We start from the raw sequence: 19,548 nt of genomic DNA on the forward strand, positions 1-19,548 counted from the left end.
TGGGACATGCAGCAAATGATCCATCCAATGGAACTCCTCTCTGCTCTGATATTGAAAACTGGAGGATAGAGGGAAGATTGGAAATGCAGTAGATAGCACTTGAATGTAAATGGTGATGGTAATAATAGCATTTTCAGGATGAGGGCTACCTAAGAGCAAATGAAGGCACTTTGGCTTACATAACTTCAAATTCTAGATATGCTTCACGCAATACCTCTGTATTTCATTTTGGTTGTTTTCTATGATTCTCCTAAATGTAGATGTCAACTGAAGCAAGGTAATTTTCACAAAAAGAGCTTTGAAGTATCAGGTTTATGTAACTTAAGATCCATTTTAATCATGAATATGTTAAAAGCTTGAGAAACTAAACTGAACTGTGCATAGCCTTGTGCTTACGGATTTATTCATGTACGGTCTTGAACAGATTGGTTGCAGTGAAGGTGGGAGAGGGATAATGTTTACTTTAATCTCCATGTTTATTTAGATGTTCTGCATTGGCAAATATTGCACAGCAGTGATATTAAACCCATTGTACATCCCACTTGAAAACTTCAGAGCAAAGAAAGTTTTTGAATATCTGATTCCTAGAGTTTTGGCATAAATCATTGCAATATTCATGCATTACATTTCTACTTTAATTATATTGTAAATTTTGTTATTAAAAAAAAAAAAAAAAAGCAAAATCTGTATGGAACTTATTTCCTTGCATACATATACCCTAGAAGATTCTAAGAACTTGAGAAACAAGAAAATTTGCTACTTGTATTTTTCCTTTCATTAGAACATGTCTGAATAGAATATACTTTTTGATTCAGAGGAAATGTCAATGAAATAGATTTTATTCTCAACCAGCAATTTTGTTCAAAATATTGCATTTACATATACATAAAATGATAACAGTATTGCATGCTGAAGAATGTGCACCATAGAGATGACCATACTTTGTGGAGCTTTCCTTGTGAGAATTAGAAATAGTTTTAGTAAAACCTTAAGCTAATGTAATGTAGGGAATATCAAAAGAAATAAAAGTTAAGATTACATTGTAGAGGAAACCCTAAATTTATGTGTGTCCTTTTTGCAAAAATAATTGTAACTTGTGAAATTGAGTTTTCTGTGAGTGATCTTTGGTCTTTAAGAGGAAGAAAGAAAAGGGCTTCACACTGAAAACCCTTTTCTTGGTGTTGCGAAGTTTTCTTCAGATCCTGCATCACTTTTGATGAATGCATTTACATTCCAGTGCTGAGAAATAACTTTCCATTTGGGAGCTGGGTTGACGTGAAAACAGGAATGTTGAGGCCCAGGGTGAGGGGACAGGGCTGAATGCTGATAGAGAAACATTCCCTCTTTAGTAGCTGCTGCCTCTCCTGCGAGCTTTGAAAAGAGCATCTGTCTGTGCATGTACGAGGATGTCTGGGGACCTGGGGAAATGGATGGGTGGTGTCTGGAGAAAACTGCCTTGTCCTCCAATGTCATGATGATAAGAGAAAGAATAGAACAAGTCACCTCAATACCTGCAAGTTTTTGGCTGTCTCTATGTGTAAGTGCTTATAAAAAGTCGTATGTTGTTTGTGGCTTTAGATGCTTCATTTAATTGAAGTACTTTGTTGTTTTGTTTTATTAGTAGATCTATTAAATTTGAAGGGGAATAAATGCAGGCAGTGGTCCTAAATTATTCTGTTGTTGTTTGTTAGCCACAGACATATTTATACTACTGTAGTTTTATAATAGTAAAGGGTTTTTTTAATGAAAACTGAGAGTGTAAATTTGGGAAACATGGAAACCCTTAACTTTCATTTAAAACTTGTCTTCTGTTAACAAGCATGAAACCTGAAAACTGATACCTCTGTGCTTTAGCCAGCTGTGTATATTTTCAGTATAACAAGTTGTAAGATGAGATATGTATGTAGTAAGATACACTTATGGATAAGGGAGCTGTCACCTCTGATCAGTGTAAATTCAATTTAAGAATGCATTAAATTGCAAATGAAATTGTAAACTACTAATGGGTTAAAATACCTGCTTTTAATACATAGTGAGAAAAAGAGGGGTTTTTTCATACTAATGACTTTATTTGGAAAAAATGCTTTTGAATAGTCAAGTGGGAAATTAGACTTTTTGTCAATTGTTGAAAGGAATAGTATAGTTAAGGAGACATTGCTTGGGGAAAATACCTAGCTGTCTACTGTAAAGTGGATTCCTGTAAATAATATTGTTTTATATATCTTTAAGTAGTTGTTTGTGTTTGGGGGTATTTTTTTCGGTTTTGTTTTTTTTTTTTTTTTTTTGGGAGGGGGGTGTTTTTGGTTGTGTTGTAGTTGTTGTTTTTGGTTTTTTTAAATTAAAGTGGGTTCATATTCACATCATGCATTCAGTATCCCTATGGGAGTGCAAGTATTGTGACAGAAAAGGACTCCAGAAATGAAATTATCTTTGGGACAGGTGCTGAGGAGAGCATCTGTGAAGCTTAATACTTGGGGAACCTCAAGTCAGAGCTTATGTGGTAGCAGGGAAGAAAAGTGTTGGAAAAGCTGCTGCAAAACAAGGTTCTCTGGGGAACTTAGGTGAGGTAGCAATATCCTGACCAGGCAGCCCTTCTGGCTTTCTAAATTACTGTTACAACCTCTGCATCCCATATTGACAGCTACAATTGCAAATATACCTTTACACTGCCTTAGCTTCCTTTGGTGAAATTCTCTTATGCACATCACCAATTTAGAGAAAATAGTTGCAAATCTGTGATTCTTTCAGGTATAACATTGACTTAATAGTTGCAAACAAGCTATATAGCTATATTTAGGAGTTGAAATTAATAAGGCTTAATAAGGCAATTTTGATTTAAATGATTAAGGAATGGTAGGATACAACCAAATGTGATGTGTACATCATGTAAAATTCTCTACTGCATTTTAAAAACAAATATGGGGTTTAAGCTTTAGGCTCTCTATATGTACAGTCTTACCACACCCTACAGTAAGGGAAGAAGTAAATTTGTCAAATCCCTGAGCTATTGAAACCTGCTAATAAAGGCTCTCTACATTGTACTTTAGCTAGACAGTACTCATGTAGACTACTTTGTGAGAAATCTGGGTAGTCAAACTCACTTTCTAAGGAAAGTCTGGCATCAAAATTTAGTAAAGAATATTGTTTAGTCAAAGTTACTGAAATAGAGCTCATATCAAGAAGATATCTATCAGCCCTTCCACTGAAACTTCATTTGCTCGGTAGTGTTTCTGTGTGATACCTAACATCCCTTGAGCCAGCTTACATGCCTGCTTGTGGTCCCTTGTATGAAGTTCTTCTGCTGGTATTTCAGAGAATCACAGAATGGTTTGGGTTGGAAGGGACCTGAAAGGTCAGATAATTCTAAACCTCCTGCCGTGGACAGGGACACATTTCACTGGACCAGGTTGCTCAAGAGCCCCATCCAACCTGGTCTTGAACAATTCCAGGGATGGGGCATCCACAACTTCTCTGGGCACCCTGTTCCAGTGCCTCACATTCTTATAATGAAGAATTTTATAAAGGGCTTTACAGTTTGGACTTTTTTATCAGCTCAGTAACAAACTGTATTATGTGTTGGGTATTTGCTTCTTATTGCATGCTAATATTTTAAATAACCTGTTTTCAATTAAATTGAGTTTGTTTGATGACTTCCTCTACTGAGTGGCTAGTTACTGCAGCTAGGGATTTTGGAGAAGAATGCCACTGAAGTACTTTTTTGTTGGTCTTTTATTTTTGCTCTTGTGGGAAACTCTGATAGATTAATTCAGATACAACTTACTGACTTTGATGTCATTCTTATGAGTTGAAACAGCAGGATTAGCAATGCCCTAAGATGCCAGGTGTTAGTCAGAGTTGCATGTCAAACAAAAACTGTGTTCAAGTGTGGTTCTGCAAGAGATGGTATGCAATACTGTGATGGTTGTTCTACCACAGTCAGAGGTGGACAATTCTGAAGTGCGCAGATATAATGGACAGTAACAAAAGAGTTCCCTAATTTTCACTGACTATGTGAATTCCTCACTAGTGATGAATTTTCAGCAGAGATTGGAAGTCAGGAGGTTTAGTAGGTGTGGCCATCTGAGAACTGCAACACTTGAAAGGTCATTTATCTTTCTTATGCCTTGATTTACTCGTCTTCTTTCTTACAGCACTTCACAAAGTTTAGAGAGTTTGTTTGCAGCCTGAAGTGCCTTGTGATCTTTGGTCAAAGATAATATATACATGTGATGCACTGTCTGCTCTGATAAATTTCAGGCTGTCACAGGAGTCTGAATAGTCCAGGAATGGCACAGTTATTTGCCATGAGAGCCAGTGTGTTACTGGGGGCAGAAATTGAGAATTTTCCTTAAAGTGAATGAATTCATGCCTTCTGTCTTAATGCGTTGACTACCTGTTCTCTGGTGCTAAAAATAAGTTATTCAAGAATAAATAAGTTATTCAAGAATAGAAAAGTACATCCAAAACACAGCTTTTTGTTTTTACTGTGTTTGCTAAAGCTTGAAACTTTTGCATGTCAGCAGTGATTAGCAACAGACAGAAGTTTAAAGTTGAGACTTACAGACAGTAATAGAGGAAGAAGAAAGGTGGAGTGGAAAAGTGTATATGCATTTTCTGTTGAAATGAGTGCTTGCTCCGAGGCTACAAAAATAGGTTGGCAAAAAATAGAGTAATACGTGTTTTCCAAGTGGAAAGAGAGTATTTCTGTTTCCTTCCAACTAGAATATCAAATAAGTTTACCTATTAATCAACACTTTTTGTGTTTTTGTTTTCCAGTCAGTGAGTTGATTCACTTTCTCCTTTCTTTAGTCCTGCTTTCTCTTTTTAAGGAAGAAGTGTGGTGTGAATCAGGCTATTGGCTGAGAAAATAAGTTTTGACACGTCTATAACAGTTTAATGAATCAGTAATGGCTTCATTTTCCGCTGTCTTTAAGAGTAATTGAAATTGTATAAAATTCAAGATGGTACTGTAGAGTAAAGAACCCTGTGTTTTGTTGCTGGACTGTAGGATGAAGCATGTGTTCGCCTCTAGGAAAATAAGCATTTTGTCCAGAGACTTCTTTATTGAATATTTCTTTTCAAGAGGCTTAGTATTCTGGAAAATTTTTTCTATTGTAAAAGTCCCATGTACCATTAAATGCGATTATTATTTTGATGAATAAGCACAGCTGGCATTTCTTTTCAATATCTGACTGCCTTCTTTTTGAGCCTATAAATGTGCTGTTGTCAAGAGATTAGCCTTTGGGGTAGCAAGTTAAATGGTTCATTTCTACTAATCGCCAGGCGGGACAGGAGCAGAGATATGAACTGGCTAGATAGACTGTTCTGAATGGTGTGTGCACTGCAGTTTGTGAGCTAGGAAATAAAGCTTAAAACAGTTATTTTTCACAAACACTGTAGCTTCAGTGTGCTACCACATGCCAGGATTGGTTAAAATTCAGATGTTACAATTGTATTGAGTTCCATTCATTTTTCAAGGTGTTGCCCTGGGGGCTTCAGTCAGGAAGGTTTCCCACGTCTGTTGCACAGTGCCAAGTGGAAGAAAGGGAAAGGCCAAATAGTTTTGTATTGGCTCTTGGCAGTTTTAGGGTAGATTAGTTACAGAAAAATTAGAGGGGTCCTGAAGTTCCAGTCATTTTAGGGTCTGTCCTGCCCTCCAGTCTGTGATGGGAAAGGTCTGGCACTGACCTGGCATTCTTAGCCAAGGAGGAATCACACACCCCCAAAACAAACTTTAGCTGGCTACCTTTCTTCCACTCCAATGATGTATGATTAAGGACCCTACTGCAAAGGTCCTGGATTTCACTGAATCATGTACTGGTTCTCTGCTCTCCACCTTTACATCTGCACTTTGATGATTCTTTGCAGTGAACCCTGCAAGTGCACACATTCATCCAATACAGGCAGAGCATTCCAGAAACCAAAATAAAAAACCTTTCAGTTTTTTCCTACAGGAAACAAAATAGTATCATGTTTAATTACTTGCACTGTGATGGGAATGCGTCATGAAAGGGCAGAACAACCTTTTGTCCTCATCTATCCAATTTGGGAATACACTCGTATCTTCTTTATTAATTTATTTTAAGGAGAAAAGAGCTAATTGAAGTTGATTAGCCTTTTAATTCTCTCCTTGGTATGCCAGTTAGCTTTTGTTAAAGAAATGCAGATAGCTTAGGAAACTTAATACTGTAATGCCAGAAGATACTAGATCAAACTCTGTAATGCAGTTCAGAATCAGCTGTGCCTCTTCAGTAGACAGCTCTTGATTGACACTTGTTTTGGTGTTAATAGACTTATTTAGCAAATACTCTTAGGGAACTATGTAAATACAAAATAGATGGCTCCTAGTGTCCTTGGGTCTCAGTTAATTGCCGAAGGACATATGCATGAAACTTGTGCACAGGTATGTATATTTTTTCTCTGCTTTACAATATCTGAATAAGATATAAATATGCTTGTGAATTGTGTTGTATCTCTGATTTCTTTTCTAACTGAAATATTTTTGGTTTCAGTTTTGGCAAGCGTTCTGCCGGCAGCTTCAGACGTGGATGTGAATGCATTGTTTTAGAGCCATCTGAAATGATTGTGGTAAGAATATTTTCACTCAGTTGCTTTCAAATTTTACAGACCAGCTTTGGTAACACTTCAACTTCCAGTAAGACTTCAGAATTTTCTGGTTTGCATGTGGTCTTTTAATAAATACAAGATGTCATACCTATCATTTATATAGTTGTTACATTTACTTTTGCAGTTTTCTTGTAAAACTAAAGTTTTCTTGTGCTAGCAGAATAGTTTGTGGTTTTTTTTTTTTTTTTGATGCAGCTTTATTATTATTGGTAAATACAGATGCTTGAAAGTATTAATCTCAGGTTACCTTAAGTAATTAATGTTTGATTGAATTAAATTTAATCTCAGCCATCTGAAGTTTTTAAGAATAAATTTGAACATTTTTAAATTCTGCCAACCTTCCTGGGTGAAGGTGAGGGTATTTTGTTAGCAGCATCTGCTGTAGTCCAGTGGCAGAACATCATCTCTGAGGGTTCACAGGCTCAGAAGTTTTAGTTGTCACCTCAGGGTGCATCATCTGAACAAATGAAGAATCAATGGGCTAATTATTTTTTTTTCTCTGGGTCACTGGGGCACAGATCAGGTCATAATACAGGCATGACGATTATCTAAGTCATATACAGATAGCTTAAATATAGACTGTGACACTAACAATTTTTTCCCTAACAAGTAACAGTTTCTGTAAAACTTCTGGAAGCTTGGGAAATTGTGGTATTACTTTAAGACTGTACTTGTTTATTACCAGTTTGTGTAATTCGCATCTGACTATTCAGGAAACAGTTTGTTGTCCCAGTTTTCTTCTCTAGAAAGATACAATTTCATTGGTTGGAGCTGTGTGAATGTCTGTCTGTTCCATGTGCATTCCTTGGTGAGTTATAAGGAAGAGTGATAAAAAGATAGGCATTGGGAAAGGAGATGACTTAAACAACAAGAAATTTTCTGGACTGATGGATAATGTTGGGTCAGAGGCACATGTTTGTCAAAAAAGGTAGCCTCTACAGTTTTGGAAAGATGAAATGGAACACTTCAATCAGACTTTCAAAAGAATAATTTCTTTGAATAGAAAGAATCCTATCCCCAGAGTTGTTTGGCCACACAAGAGGTGTAGCAGGGTGTGAGTGTGAAGATGTCAGACGTGAAACAGATACTCCCTGCAGAGGGAGTAAGCATTGCCTGCTCTTCTGGTGAACCAGGGACTGTGCTCATCCCTTTGTGTCAAGGGAAAGCTGTATTTAGTCACACGAGCTGACTGATGTGTGACCCTTCTGAGATAGATAAGCTGCAAATTCATAGGAGTATTTTGTGTAATATTTCTTTTCCTTGTTGAAAAATATGCAGGAACCTTGCAAGGTGCCTCATAAGATCTCTCATTCTGAGGGATGGAATTGAATAACCGGCATTAACTGAATCCCCCTATATAGCCAATGCTGGAAGCTGTGATTTTTTTTTTCCTCGTTTCCTTGTTAGTCTCAAGTAACTCGAGTAAGGTTTCTATTAGTAGGGTGAACACAGAAGAGATGTTGATTTTCAGCCAAATTACTGCAAAAGATCATTCTCTTTTGGGAAAACCAGAATTATTAGTTCAGATATTTTCATTGCAGCATACCATTGTGTACTAAATTAGTCTTCAAACACTGTAGACAGTGAAACTGAGAAGACTAATTTTATACTAGAATATACCTAATAGGTATTTTTTATTCTCCTTGTTGTTGTTTTGAAGTGATTTTTTTACATGTAAATCCAGTTTATTAGAAATCTGTTTATGCCTTCAAAATATTTGAAATAATAAAACCAGTCCTGCCTGTTGAAGAGTGAAACTTTTGCCATAGATTGGTTAGGGAGGATGCTGAATAGATGTCAGCAGGGAAACAGGCAAGTGTTGTGTCATACCAGTTTTCTTTTCTTTCTGTAATGTATTGATTGGTGAAATGTTTGTATTTGTGCATTTTGTACAAACTTTGTATAAGTGTAAGAAAGGGGTGAGCAAGTGGGAATTTTTCTTCTGTCCTTTTTGAAAAGGGATCAAATTTAGTGATGCTTTTCATACTAATGTTGTATTTTTTTTTTTTTTTTAATTTTAGTAGTGGTTTCACACTTAGTGCTGAAAATGCAGGAAATTCAGAGCTAGCTGCTGTTTTTTGAAAATAGGATTTCTTGTGTTTCAAATGAAAAGAAACATTTTTCTCTTGCGGGGAAAGACACTCTCTTGCATCTGTTGTAGGTTGATTACATGGAAGAAAATGAGGAATATTTTCAGCGTCAAGCGTCTCACAGGCAGTCTCGAAGAAGGTTTAGGAAAATCAACCAGAAGGGGGAGCGACAAACAATTATTGATACTGTTGACCCTTATCCTGTGGGGAAGCCACCTCTACCTAGAGGCTACCATACGGTAAGCTGTCTGTATTTATGGTTCACAAAAAAACATAAACAGGAAAACTACTGAAAGTAACACAGAATGGCTAAACTCGCTGGTATCTTTCAAGTGTGCTTCTGTGGGGAGGTTTCCCTTCCAATAACTGTGAATGTGGCTCCATCAGTACGTGAACACGTGTGCAGCTTGCATCTTAGTTCAGAGTTGAAAGTACATTTCTTATGACCGTGAATGTCATGTATTATTTTTTAGTGTTCCAATCATTATGGGAAATTGTGAAGGAAATTCTGTTCTCATTTCCTTTTGCTGTTAGGTTACAGTAGAATTAGTTTAGTGTGCTGTGTTAGAAGGTCAGTCAGTGAAGCACTCATTCACGTATGTGGTAACAGGTGTTCCCTGAAAAGGACTGTGCTGCGTTGCAGCACACCAAATTGGATTAAGTCTGTCATTTCTTTTTGGAACCCAGAACTTAAATGTAAAATTTAAATTAACTTTTGCTGGTGTTTGCCCTTTATACTTGGGTTTTAGTGAGCTATATAGTTGGCTCATCATCGAGGAAATCATTTGGTCATTTTACTTGATTGCTTTTGGGGATGAGGGAGGGAATCTATATATGTTTCCAGACTTTCTCTTGAGATGAAAATAAACTAGTAATTAAAACTTACTCTACAAAATATTTTATATGGCTTTTAAACTGAGAAAAGCTCTATTAGATTGATACGTTTGTTTGGTATTGAATTCAACTGTGAGCAAAATACTGGAAAAGCTGTTTGTCTTTGGCTCCCATTTATTTGTTTAAGCCCTAAGTCTGGTAGAACCATAAAGTCACGAGCATAACTAACTTTGTGCATATTTAATCTTATTGAGTTCCATGGGCTGAATTTTGTACAATGTACAATATAAAGCCATATACATGTAAATTCGCAGAATGAGAGCTTTAGTGTTTTTAAAATGCTATCTTTGGTACAATGCAGTTGTGAGCTTTTTCAGTTTTTCCTTCTTTACCCTTATTCCTTGACTTGTTTGCCAGTTCACTGTATATTCAATGTGTGTCTGTAAGTGTGTAGATGTTTGATTACATCTGTTAATTATACAGGCTTTTCCTCATGACTTGAGTAATTACATTTTATGCCAATAGTTTGGTTTTGTTTATACAACAGATTTTAATGGTTTAATTTTCAGTGCAGTTTTAATTGCCTCTAAATTTAATGTGAATTGAGCCAATTCACTTGGTTTGAAGATAAAACATTTTATTGGCCTGTTTTTGCCAAAAAAAAAAAAAAAGAAAGTGGTATTATACTTTGTAGGAATTACAGAAAGAATTACTTTTGCTCATATTATTTAGATGTGTGTGTTGTGCTTAGCAAACAGTTGTAGTGTGATTTGTACCTAACTCTAGAAGGGCAATATTTAGATTACACAGTGCCATTTGCATTCGCAGGTCCTTGCCTGTTGTATAAATTTCACTTTAGGTGTGCCTGATGAATTTTTGTAAGCTTAACTAGTACTAAAAGCAAAAGTCCATCCTGTGCTATTTTGTTGTGCAAGTTCATAATGGTTTTGTGTCTGTGCTGGGAAATCCATTGCAAGCGAGATTTCATATTGAGATGGAAGAGATTGCCAAATAAACTGTAAAATTTACAATAATTACATTCAAATGTTGCTTTTCAAAGTGTAATATAATGCATATGGCTGGCTTTATTATTTTTTTTTCCAAGGCAAATAGAGTCAAATAAGCCCAAATGAGTTTTAAAATGTAGTTAAGACTCTTCATGCTGGTCCATTTCCTCCTATTTTTACAGTATTTGGTGATCTTGTAGACATTATTCTCTCATTCACTTCTACTAGCAATGTTATTTCTATTGCTTTAACCATACACGTTACAGCTGTGTTGTCTTTTTGCCCTTCCTATTTTATGTCCTTTGACCTCATTTTATTGGTCTTAATTTCTTGAAAAATTGACTGAAAAAAGCAGGATTTTTTTGAAGCACATAGGAATTCAAGATGCATTGTAACACCACATCTTGTGGACTTGTTGTCCATCCATTCTTTGGTCAGCATCTGTCAAGGTGTCATCTTTGTTTCTGCTTTTTAATTTTTGATAAAAAAAGATGGAAGTGTTGAATTGAAAAAGGATTAATATGATATATTTGTTTTCAAGTTTGCTCTTCCATGTGGATGTGTTCTAGTTTAGGTGTTATATACATGAGATTAAAACTAATAAAGCTGCTTTGATAGTATCCTCGAAATCTTCACAACGTGTAATTTTCTTATATTCTGTTTTACCCTAAATCCACAGTTAGCATGTAGAATTATTATTTTGGTTGTTGATAAATTATTATTCTTTATTTGCAGTAGTCTCTGAATGCTTTTCTTCAGAAGGTTCAAACAGTATTTTCTGAAGAAAGTTTTCTATATCATAAAAGCATAGAGTGAAATTTAGAGATGAAATGCAGATGCATGGTGTGCTTTTCAAGAATTAAAAATTAAATGCAGTGGTCTCAGTTGCAGCATGGCTTTCTGCAGTAGAGCCAACTTGTATGGGATGGTGGACCCTCATTAACATAATTTTAACATTATCTTCATAGTGGTGGAATGTACTATGGCATGTCTGATAATGTTCATCTTTTCCTTTCCTCCTATATGGCATTCATTTCATTTTGGCTCACAGGAATGCACTAAACCTCAGGTATTGTAACTTACTGTGTATGGTCCACTAATAATTTACTTGTGGGTTTGCAGTGTGATACCATAATACTGATGCCACATTGTGACTAAAATTGCCTTCTAGCCTTTGCTTTGATAGTTCAGCAATCTCACTATGCTATAAAAACACTTATGTAAAGGTGAAATTTACTAACAGTACAATGTCTCTTGCCCAACTTGACTGACCTTCCTTGCTTTGACATCCTGTGATTTGCAGGAAATGAGAACCATAAACAAAGGGTGTATATCAAATATTTAGTGTTTGGCAGGCGCTTTACTCAAGTATCTCCTTCATGACACAGAGAACTTAGTCTTTGATTTTGACTTAAAAAATTGGCCCCCTATCGCTGTTCAGTACCTGTGTGTCAGTAAAATGCGGAAATGGAGTGTGACAAGATGAGCACTAAAGAAACAAAATGAGGCTTTGCCATGGTGTTTCTTGCTTGTCTTCCATTCTGATGGTTTATGACTTGGTATAAAGAGGCTGGATTTTGTAGGCAAAGTATGTCTAAATGGCCATTACCTGAAACACAGGTTTGCCAAGCTAGGGAGAAGAAGGTGCCCAAGTAAAGTATCTTGGAATGGTACCAAACCAAACAAATTATGGAAGTTTTCCCTCATATCAGACCTCAAATGCACGCAAGGTGATCTGAAGATCTGAGTGGCATCTTTTAAACTTAAGTGGCATTTGCAGTTGCACTTGTCAGTGCCAAAGTAAATAAATACTGAGCATCCATCAGATACGTTTGATAAGAATGTGTATTATCAAATTGTTAAATGTCTCCACTTCCATGCTTGAGAAATCTCTTGTGATAGAGATGAAAACAAATTGAAACTACTTAATTTTTTTTTAGGTTACAAATTCTTCTTTTCTTCATACATTGCTTTGGTCAATTCTCCTGATATTTTTTTATCAGGACATGTGTTTAAAAGTTCCTCCTGTGTCACATTGTGAAATTCATTTATCTAAAATGCTTAGAGGGTTCAAATTTCGATATGTTTCCAGTATCACAGACAAGTGATTTCTGGGCTGAAATGTTCTCTTTCTTCAAAATGTATACGACACTTTTTCTAGGAACCCAGTTCCTTACCTTCAGAGCAGTGCTCCCCAGTTTTTCAGTGTCATGATCCTAAGTAACCTATGGTTACTAAAATAGTATGTTTAAGAATGATAATGTACTTCTCAAATTATGGTAGGAATTTGAAATACTTTATAGTATTTTAATAATTTACCTTAATGTTTGAAAGATCATTTGAAGTGAAATCTAATGTTGAGTTGAAATCTAATGTTGAGTATCGTACTTAGGCATGTTACTTTTGGAACAAGTGTTGGTGATTTCTAGGGTAAGGAAAATAGAAAGTTCATCATATAGGGAAATAAAAAGAATGTGTTTTATCACACAGATAAAATTACATCCTTTTTTTACCACCTTTATAGTTTGGTAAAATTCATCAGTTCTTTTTCAGCTTTATCAGCTGATAAGTTTGAGCTGCTCTCACTTGAATCTAGAAAACGTTAGTTTGTGCTTCTCATGTGTCAGAAACATCTTTAATTAGATTAGTGTTAATGCCTCCTTACTTAATAGCAGAAATAGGATTTTAAGTCCTGAATGTGGATTTTCATTCTTTGTGTACCTATACTTAAGGGTACATCATATTTTCAGTGCAAAACCTTTGTTTAGAATGATTTTACTGAAATGAGTGTGGACCCATTCTCTGGGAACCTGCATGGCTTTACTTCTGCTTTAGACTGTTTGTTGTTTGGTTTTGGTTTTTGTTTTTATTTAAAAAAAAATACTTTAAAAGTATATAGTCATCTATGGAATGATTTTAAAAAAGGATAGACTTTCTTGTAATTTCTTACTGCTGGTAAACTTTGTGACTGTTTCAGTGCATCTGTGAAGAATTAGTCATGCTTGGTCTGAGTGTTGCTGGGCTGGTTATTCTGTATATAATCCATGGAATATTTGGGGTAAATTGACACAAGTTCATAACGTAAAAATCACTTTGTCCAAAATAAGGTGCTGTTCTTTAGTGGCATAGAGATTACAAGTAGTAATTTGTAACTCCCTGGTTTGTGATAGTTAGTGTCTCTCTAGACTCGGTATGTAAACTGAGATGTTGGCTTTTACTAGTCTGTACTGTAGTCTTTACTCTGCTAAAGGCAAAGTATCAAATCTTACTGGGGTGTATTTAAAGAGATGCAGGCAGGCCTGTAAGAATAATGCTGAAGCACCTGCGGATAGCCCTGAACAGAAAGATGGTGCGTGGTGTTTTACTCTGTGTGAATCTGCCCAAATTTGAATTAGTTAACAGGTTTATGAAATTTGCTGCTAGTGCATTCTCAACTAGGCTTTCTGTAGCCAGCTGCTGAAATTGGTGTGAAAGGGTTCTCTGCCTTTAGTAACCTTCCTTATCCCATTCAGCTTGAGGTTCACGTGGGTTGACAATCCCTTCATCCGGTGTTGGAAAGAAAAGAGCGGTGGGCGCGGAGCCATCAGTGACCCTGGCTTCTACCCTAGTTACAGCCATGTAACGATTTTATCCTCACACGCTGCTGTGGAGCATTGTGAGATGTGTTTAGGGCAGACAAGTATTCCTTCTGGATTTTATTTGAAGGAGTTGACTGAAAATGTGAATGAGAGGAGGGCTGGAAGTGAAACCATGTCCAATTTTGCTGAGTCAAATCTCGTTGGCAGCCATGACTCCCTGTAAAAATTAGCAGGAGAATTTTTTCTAGCTTTTTTTTTGTGTGCTGTTTTTAAAAAAGGATAAGAGCCTACTTATTTAGTAGCAAATTGTAGAAAACTTTCTTCCTGCCCCTATCTGCTTTTAAAACTAATAGTGCAAAGCATTGGCAAAGTAGCCTTTTTTTCCCTGATACAATTTGGATTCTCATTGTCTGCTGAGAATCTAAAATACCTGGATTGAAAATTTATGTTCAGATTGTTCTGTTTTATATAACAAATTTGCCTTTTCCTTTCTTTTGTCTGCAAAATGACATTATAAAACTGTTATATATCATATTGCTACGTTTAGGAAGGATTTTAAAAAAGCCATTAATTTCTTCTGCCTGAATTTTGTTGTTCTTTTCCTTTTTTCACTGTGTGGCTACTGAGGCAATGTGGAAGTTTATAAGATGACAAGCAGTGTTTTGCGGTAGTTAACACAGTAGATGAGAATTCCAAAAAGTTGATTCAATTTTAGCGCTTTGTTACAGAAGTCCAGTGTAATTTGGGATGACCTTTAATGTTAAAAACCAGCAGAATACCATTGCTTCTCTGCATGTTTGCTTATGTTGTATGTTGTAAAATACACGTTGCTGCATGTCCTGCCACGGACCACACTGCATATGATCATGAAATACTTCATATGTGCTTGCTTTTCAACAGTGTGGGCTTTGCACTGTTGTGATGTAGCTTGATATAATGTATTCATGTTAGTGCATTGTTTTTTACATGGTAAATTGATGCCAGTGTCATAATGCACTTAGTTGTCTTGTGGAATTTCAGTTGTTTTACATTAGTTTGAATCTGTAGAAACAGTTGCCAGATACCCAGTCTACAAGAAATCTGTTTAAAGGAACAATGTCATTCTTTCAAGTTTGTAAATAGCTGCAGCTTTTAATGTTCCTGATGATTTTTAGAAATATCTAGAACTTCCATTCTAATACAAGATCACTTAATAGAACAGAAAACAAACAACAGGCCCAATAGTGAGTATTCACATTAACAGTAAGAAAATCTTGCTTTTAGGAAGAAAGAACCACATCTAAGAAAATCATTTGATGGGACAGTGGGCAAGAAGGAGTGGTGGACACAATGAAAGCTTGGCTTTGTGAAAAGGTGTAAAGGATGTGGAGAGGTTGGAGGGAAAACCAATTTTTTCAGCATCCTTGAAGTGTTGCAAGTCTATTTACAAAGGAAAAAAGCGCCCAGAGGACCAAGTGAGGACAAATACACTTGGTTGTCAGAAACGTTTGGCGTGCAGGATGTTCGAGGGTTTTAGCTTTAGAGGCTAGTATGAGTTATGGTACCTGGACCTATTTAAATAGACTCAATTTTGGAACTTGCTGGTAACTGATTTTTCCCCAGATAGAGGAAGAATTTGAAGAGCAAGGAGGACGGAAGCTGAGAAGGTTCTGCTGTGTGGCTTATGCAAATGAAAGCAAGAAGATTGCCTCACATAAATATAAATTGAACTGAACTCACTCTGTTCTTGGTTATGACACAAATTGATTTAAGTAATGTCAGCAGAAAAACGTAATTGTGTATACACCTAAATTTGCCGAGTGTTGCTGATGAGGAGTAGCATGGTATGCAGAGTTTTAAACACGTTAGCAGAAATAATGCATGCTTGTTTGCCCAAACAAATTTGTCTCTATTAATAACAAAACAGTTTAAAATAATTTACTTAACATTTCTAGTGTTCATGTTGAAAATAAAATATACTGTATTGATTGTTCCATTAATAAAAGAAAGGGGATGGTTCTTAACACTGCCAAGTGGAAGTGTCCTTTTACCAAGAAGGATATTTGTTGCTTTTCTTCATCTACAAAATTCAGCGTGTAACTTCAAAAGCAACTGCTTTTATTATTCCATGGTGGTGATGATCTGCTCACAATTTCAAATGAGCTTCATGTGTATGTCATAATGGGAAGTAATACAAAATACTAAATAGATGTACGTAGTCTGTATATTTGAACACAGCCAGGAGGATTAATTCCTGAAGATTGTGACTGTGTTATACATGTTAGGTGCGTTTTGAAGTGAGACGCTACAAAAATGGTGGGATAATTTTACCTGAAAAGCAAAACACGTGATATGATTTGGGCAGCTCATGGTAACCATTTTTTTTAAATGGAAGTTGGATGTTTCTTCATGGGAACATCCACTGGTAACGTTATAATGGCAAGAAGTAATTCCTATCCTTCTGTTCTGTGTGTTCTGGCAAAACACCACCATTTTAGCCACACAGCTTCCTTCCTTCAGCCGTGTTGTAAGGGACTGTTACTGTTTCAAGCTATGTATTAAGTTTTGTGTTATTGGTAATATATGAGCAATGCTGCTATATTATTTTGTGTAGCCCCCGAAGCAAAGCAAAAATGTTAGTTCATCATCCTTTTAGTAATGACTACTGGCAAGCTAATGCAAAATTAATGACATGCAGTGTGTTATTTACTCAACTTGAAGCTTCTATCTGAGATTGTCTATTTTTATAAATTACATCATCCCTACTGCAGAACTCTTATATCCATTGGGATTTACTGTTCTTAGATTCCCTTTGGAAGGGCTCACATTGATGTCATAACTGGATTTGTAATTGTGATTAGATTTGGAAAGTCAAAGAGAAGCATTGAAGCTGTGCAGTATTTTCTGCAACTGAAGTGTCAGTAATATTTCTGAAGTTTTTTTTTTTTGACATATTAATGGCATTAGGTCCTGTTTACAGCTTGTAGAGTTGCCAATACTTTATGAGCACACATATGTAAAACTTTGTTTAATAACAACATAGATTTTCTAGAGTAGCATGATTTTATTGCTGCTACTGACTTGTGATGCGCTCTTTTATACTATATAAAAGATTGTTTTTCTGAGATGTAGGGTATAAAACTAAATGTGAGGTATGTCATCAAGGCAGAAAGTTGTTCATGCAGTAGAAAAATGGATTTTTCATAACTCTTTTCTAAATTAATCACTGCATAATGTAACTAAATACAAATATTGAATTTCCACCACTTGGACTCGATGATCCTTGTGGGTCCCTTCCAACTCAGCATATTCTGTGATTAGAGCTGAGGAAAATTAAAAAAGCAAATATATACATGTGTTCTTAAATATTTTTAAAAAAGGATATCCTCATTAACATAAGGTTGTTGAGTTAGAAACACTGTTTGTATATAAAGTACATATGGGGAAATGGGATCTGCCATATTATATTTGTAGAATGCCAGTACAGATCCTTTCAATGCTGGCATTTCTGTACAGACGAGTATGAGTGATAGTAGTAGTGTAGTAGTGGTTATTTGCCCACTAAAGGATGGAAAGAATCTGTCAGTTCATTTTTTTCCCAAGCATCTGAGCCACGGTTATGTGACCTGAGCTTGACATAGTGACTTAAAGATAAAATTATTAGTATTACTAGGTGATCCTGAGTACTTTTAATAAAGCCTTGTATTTGACTTGACTAGTTTCAAATTATCATTTGGCTGAGTGAATTTCAAAGCTCTAAAAAAATTAACAAATTCAGTAGTGAAAATATCCTAAGCAACTAAGAAAGTATAGAATTGAAACGTGGGGAAAATGTAATGTTCCAAATTCCAAGAAGGCCAATGACATTCTGGCCTGGATCAGCAGTGATTGTCACGCTGTACTCAGAACTGGTGAGGCCACTCCTGAAATCCTGTGTTAAGTTTTGGGTCTCTCACTGCAAAAAGGACATTGAGATGCTGGAGCAGGTCCAGTGTGTGATGGGTAAACCCTTTTCAACTTTATTGGGTAGATGTGTGTATTACAGTGCCCAAGCTACATCCTGCTGAGTGTAAATGCCCTTTTCCACACTTCATCCTTCATTGAGTGACAGTTCAGTTCAGGAGATCTACCAAGTCCTAAGTAAAGCAAGGTAGTTGCCTTGAATTTAACACAAGGTTTGTGTGTAACTTCTTTCCCTGTCCTTCACCACCCTGTTGTGTAGTCATATTTTTTAAGCACTTCTTAAATTCCTTGTATTTACAGTTTTCTGATGAAAAGATTTTCTAATTTTTTTTTTTAATGAAAAAGCCTTTTTTTTAATGCAAGGTCTAATTAAATGTTAATATTCTGTTGTATGAGTTATGGGTATTGGGAGCTGGGCCTTAGGTTTGTGTGGTTAGCCTTAATTATATTTGGATTTTCAGACAGTAAAGTTTTGACATGCAGCTGGAGCAGCTGGCAGGTGTTGTGTATTGTTGATGTGGCTGGCAGAAAACCTACACATACTGTGTTCTCACACTTTTGCATTATTTTATAAGTGTGTATGTGCATGTGCTAAAATGTAAAATATTTTACTTTTCCTTCCTTTTACTTCTAAATTATATATTACACTTGAACACTGTAATTTGGTGAATGTAAAGGCCTGCAGCTAACTTGTTTTAAAGTCTTCAAATGATCTGGGGTGCACAAAAGACCACTTTAAAAATAGGAATCCTGACACCAGTCTTAGAATACAAAATCATGTAGAAACAAATTATTAGGGACACTCAGTCTGGTAGGTGCACTTCTACCTATTTTTATTTAACACTTTTATATCTAAGTAGCTGATCTTGTAATTGGAAGGAAAAAATGTAGTGTTACATTTGCAAAATGGAACATCTGTCAAGTGATGGTAATTGCCTTCCTGATTTATTTGATTGAGGAAGAGGAAAGGGAAAGGGCATTTCTTGGAGTTTTATAGTAAGTTTTCTGTATTTGAAGGATATAATGTCGTGGTTTGACTTTTTTCCTATATAAAAGCAATTTGGCTCACTTTGCTTGATAATTATTTTAAAAGTAAGGGACAAGTGAAGTTGCATGTGGTTTGTTACTGATTAAAGATCTGTATAAATTATTTCTGTACAGTTGCTAGAGGCAGGGCACAAAGCTCTCAAGATATGTTGGTACATGGTGCATTACACAAGAGAGGATATGAAGGGGCATGAGGAGAGAGTTCTCCCAAAAGAAAATGATCTTACACTGCTAAACTCTTCAGTGTTGATTTTAATTGGGAACCCCTGGAGCAGGCTCTTCAGAGAGTCTCCTGGCATGAGACTGTGACTGGAGACAAAAACAAGAGTTACTTCTTTCCAACAGACAACTGAAGTGAGTGAAAATTCTCTGTAACAGCAACCAGCTCTTTCAAAGTTAAACTTCCTCAAAACACCAGAGATA

At 36.0% G+C, this 19,548-nt stretch overlaps 1 protein-coding gene across 14 annotated transcripts in view; it reads left to right on the top strand.

The window, feature by feature from the left end:
• The window catches only part of RAPGEF2 (Rap guanine nucleotide exchange factor 2), a 187,492-nt gene that overhangs the window by 89,658 nt on the left and 78,286 nt on the right, over positions 1 to 19,548 (top strand). For 11 of the 14 annotated variants that reach the window (XM_048303242.1, XM_048303243.1, XM_048303232.1 and 8 more), the window contains exons 5-7: positions 6,513 to 6,588; positions 8,789 to 8,956; positions 11,610 to 11,627. In XM_048303242.1, the coding sequence (XP_048159199.1) occupies positions 6,513 to 6,588; positions 8,789 to 8,956; positions 11,610 to 11,627 (262 nt within the window). The remainder of the gene's footprint in view (positions 1 to 6,512; positions 6,589 to 8,788; positions 8,957 to 11,609; positions 11,628 to 19,548) is intronic. The other 3 variants (XM_048303244.1, XM_048303234.1, XM_048303245.1) reach the window with 1 other exon arrangement.

Source organism: Corvus hawaiiensis, chromosome 5 (genome assembly GCF_020740725.1).
Source record: "Corvus hawaiiensis isolate bCorHaw1 chromosome 5, bCorHaw1.pri.cur, whole genome shotgun sequence".
Lineage (NCBI taxonomy): Eukaryota > Metazoa > Chordata > Aves > Passeriformes > Corvidae > Corvus > Corvus hawaiiensis.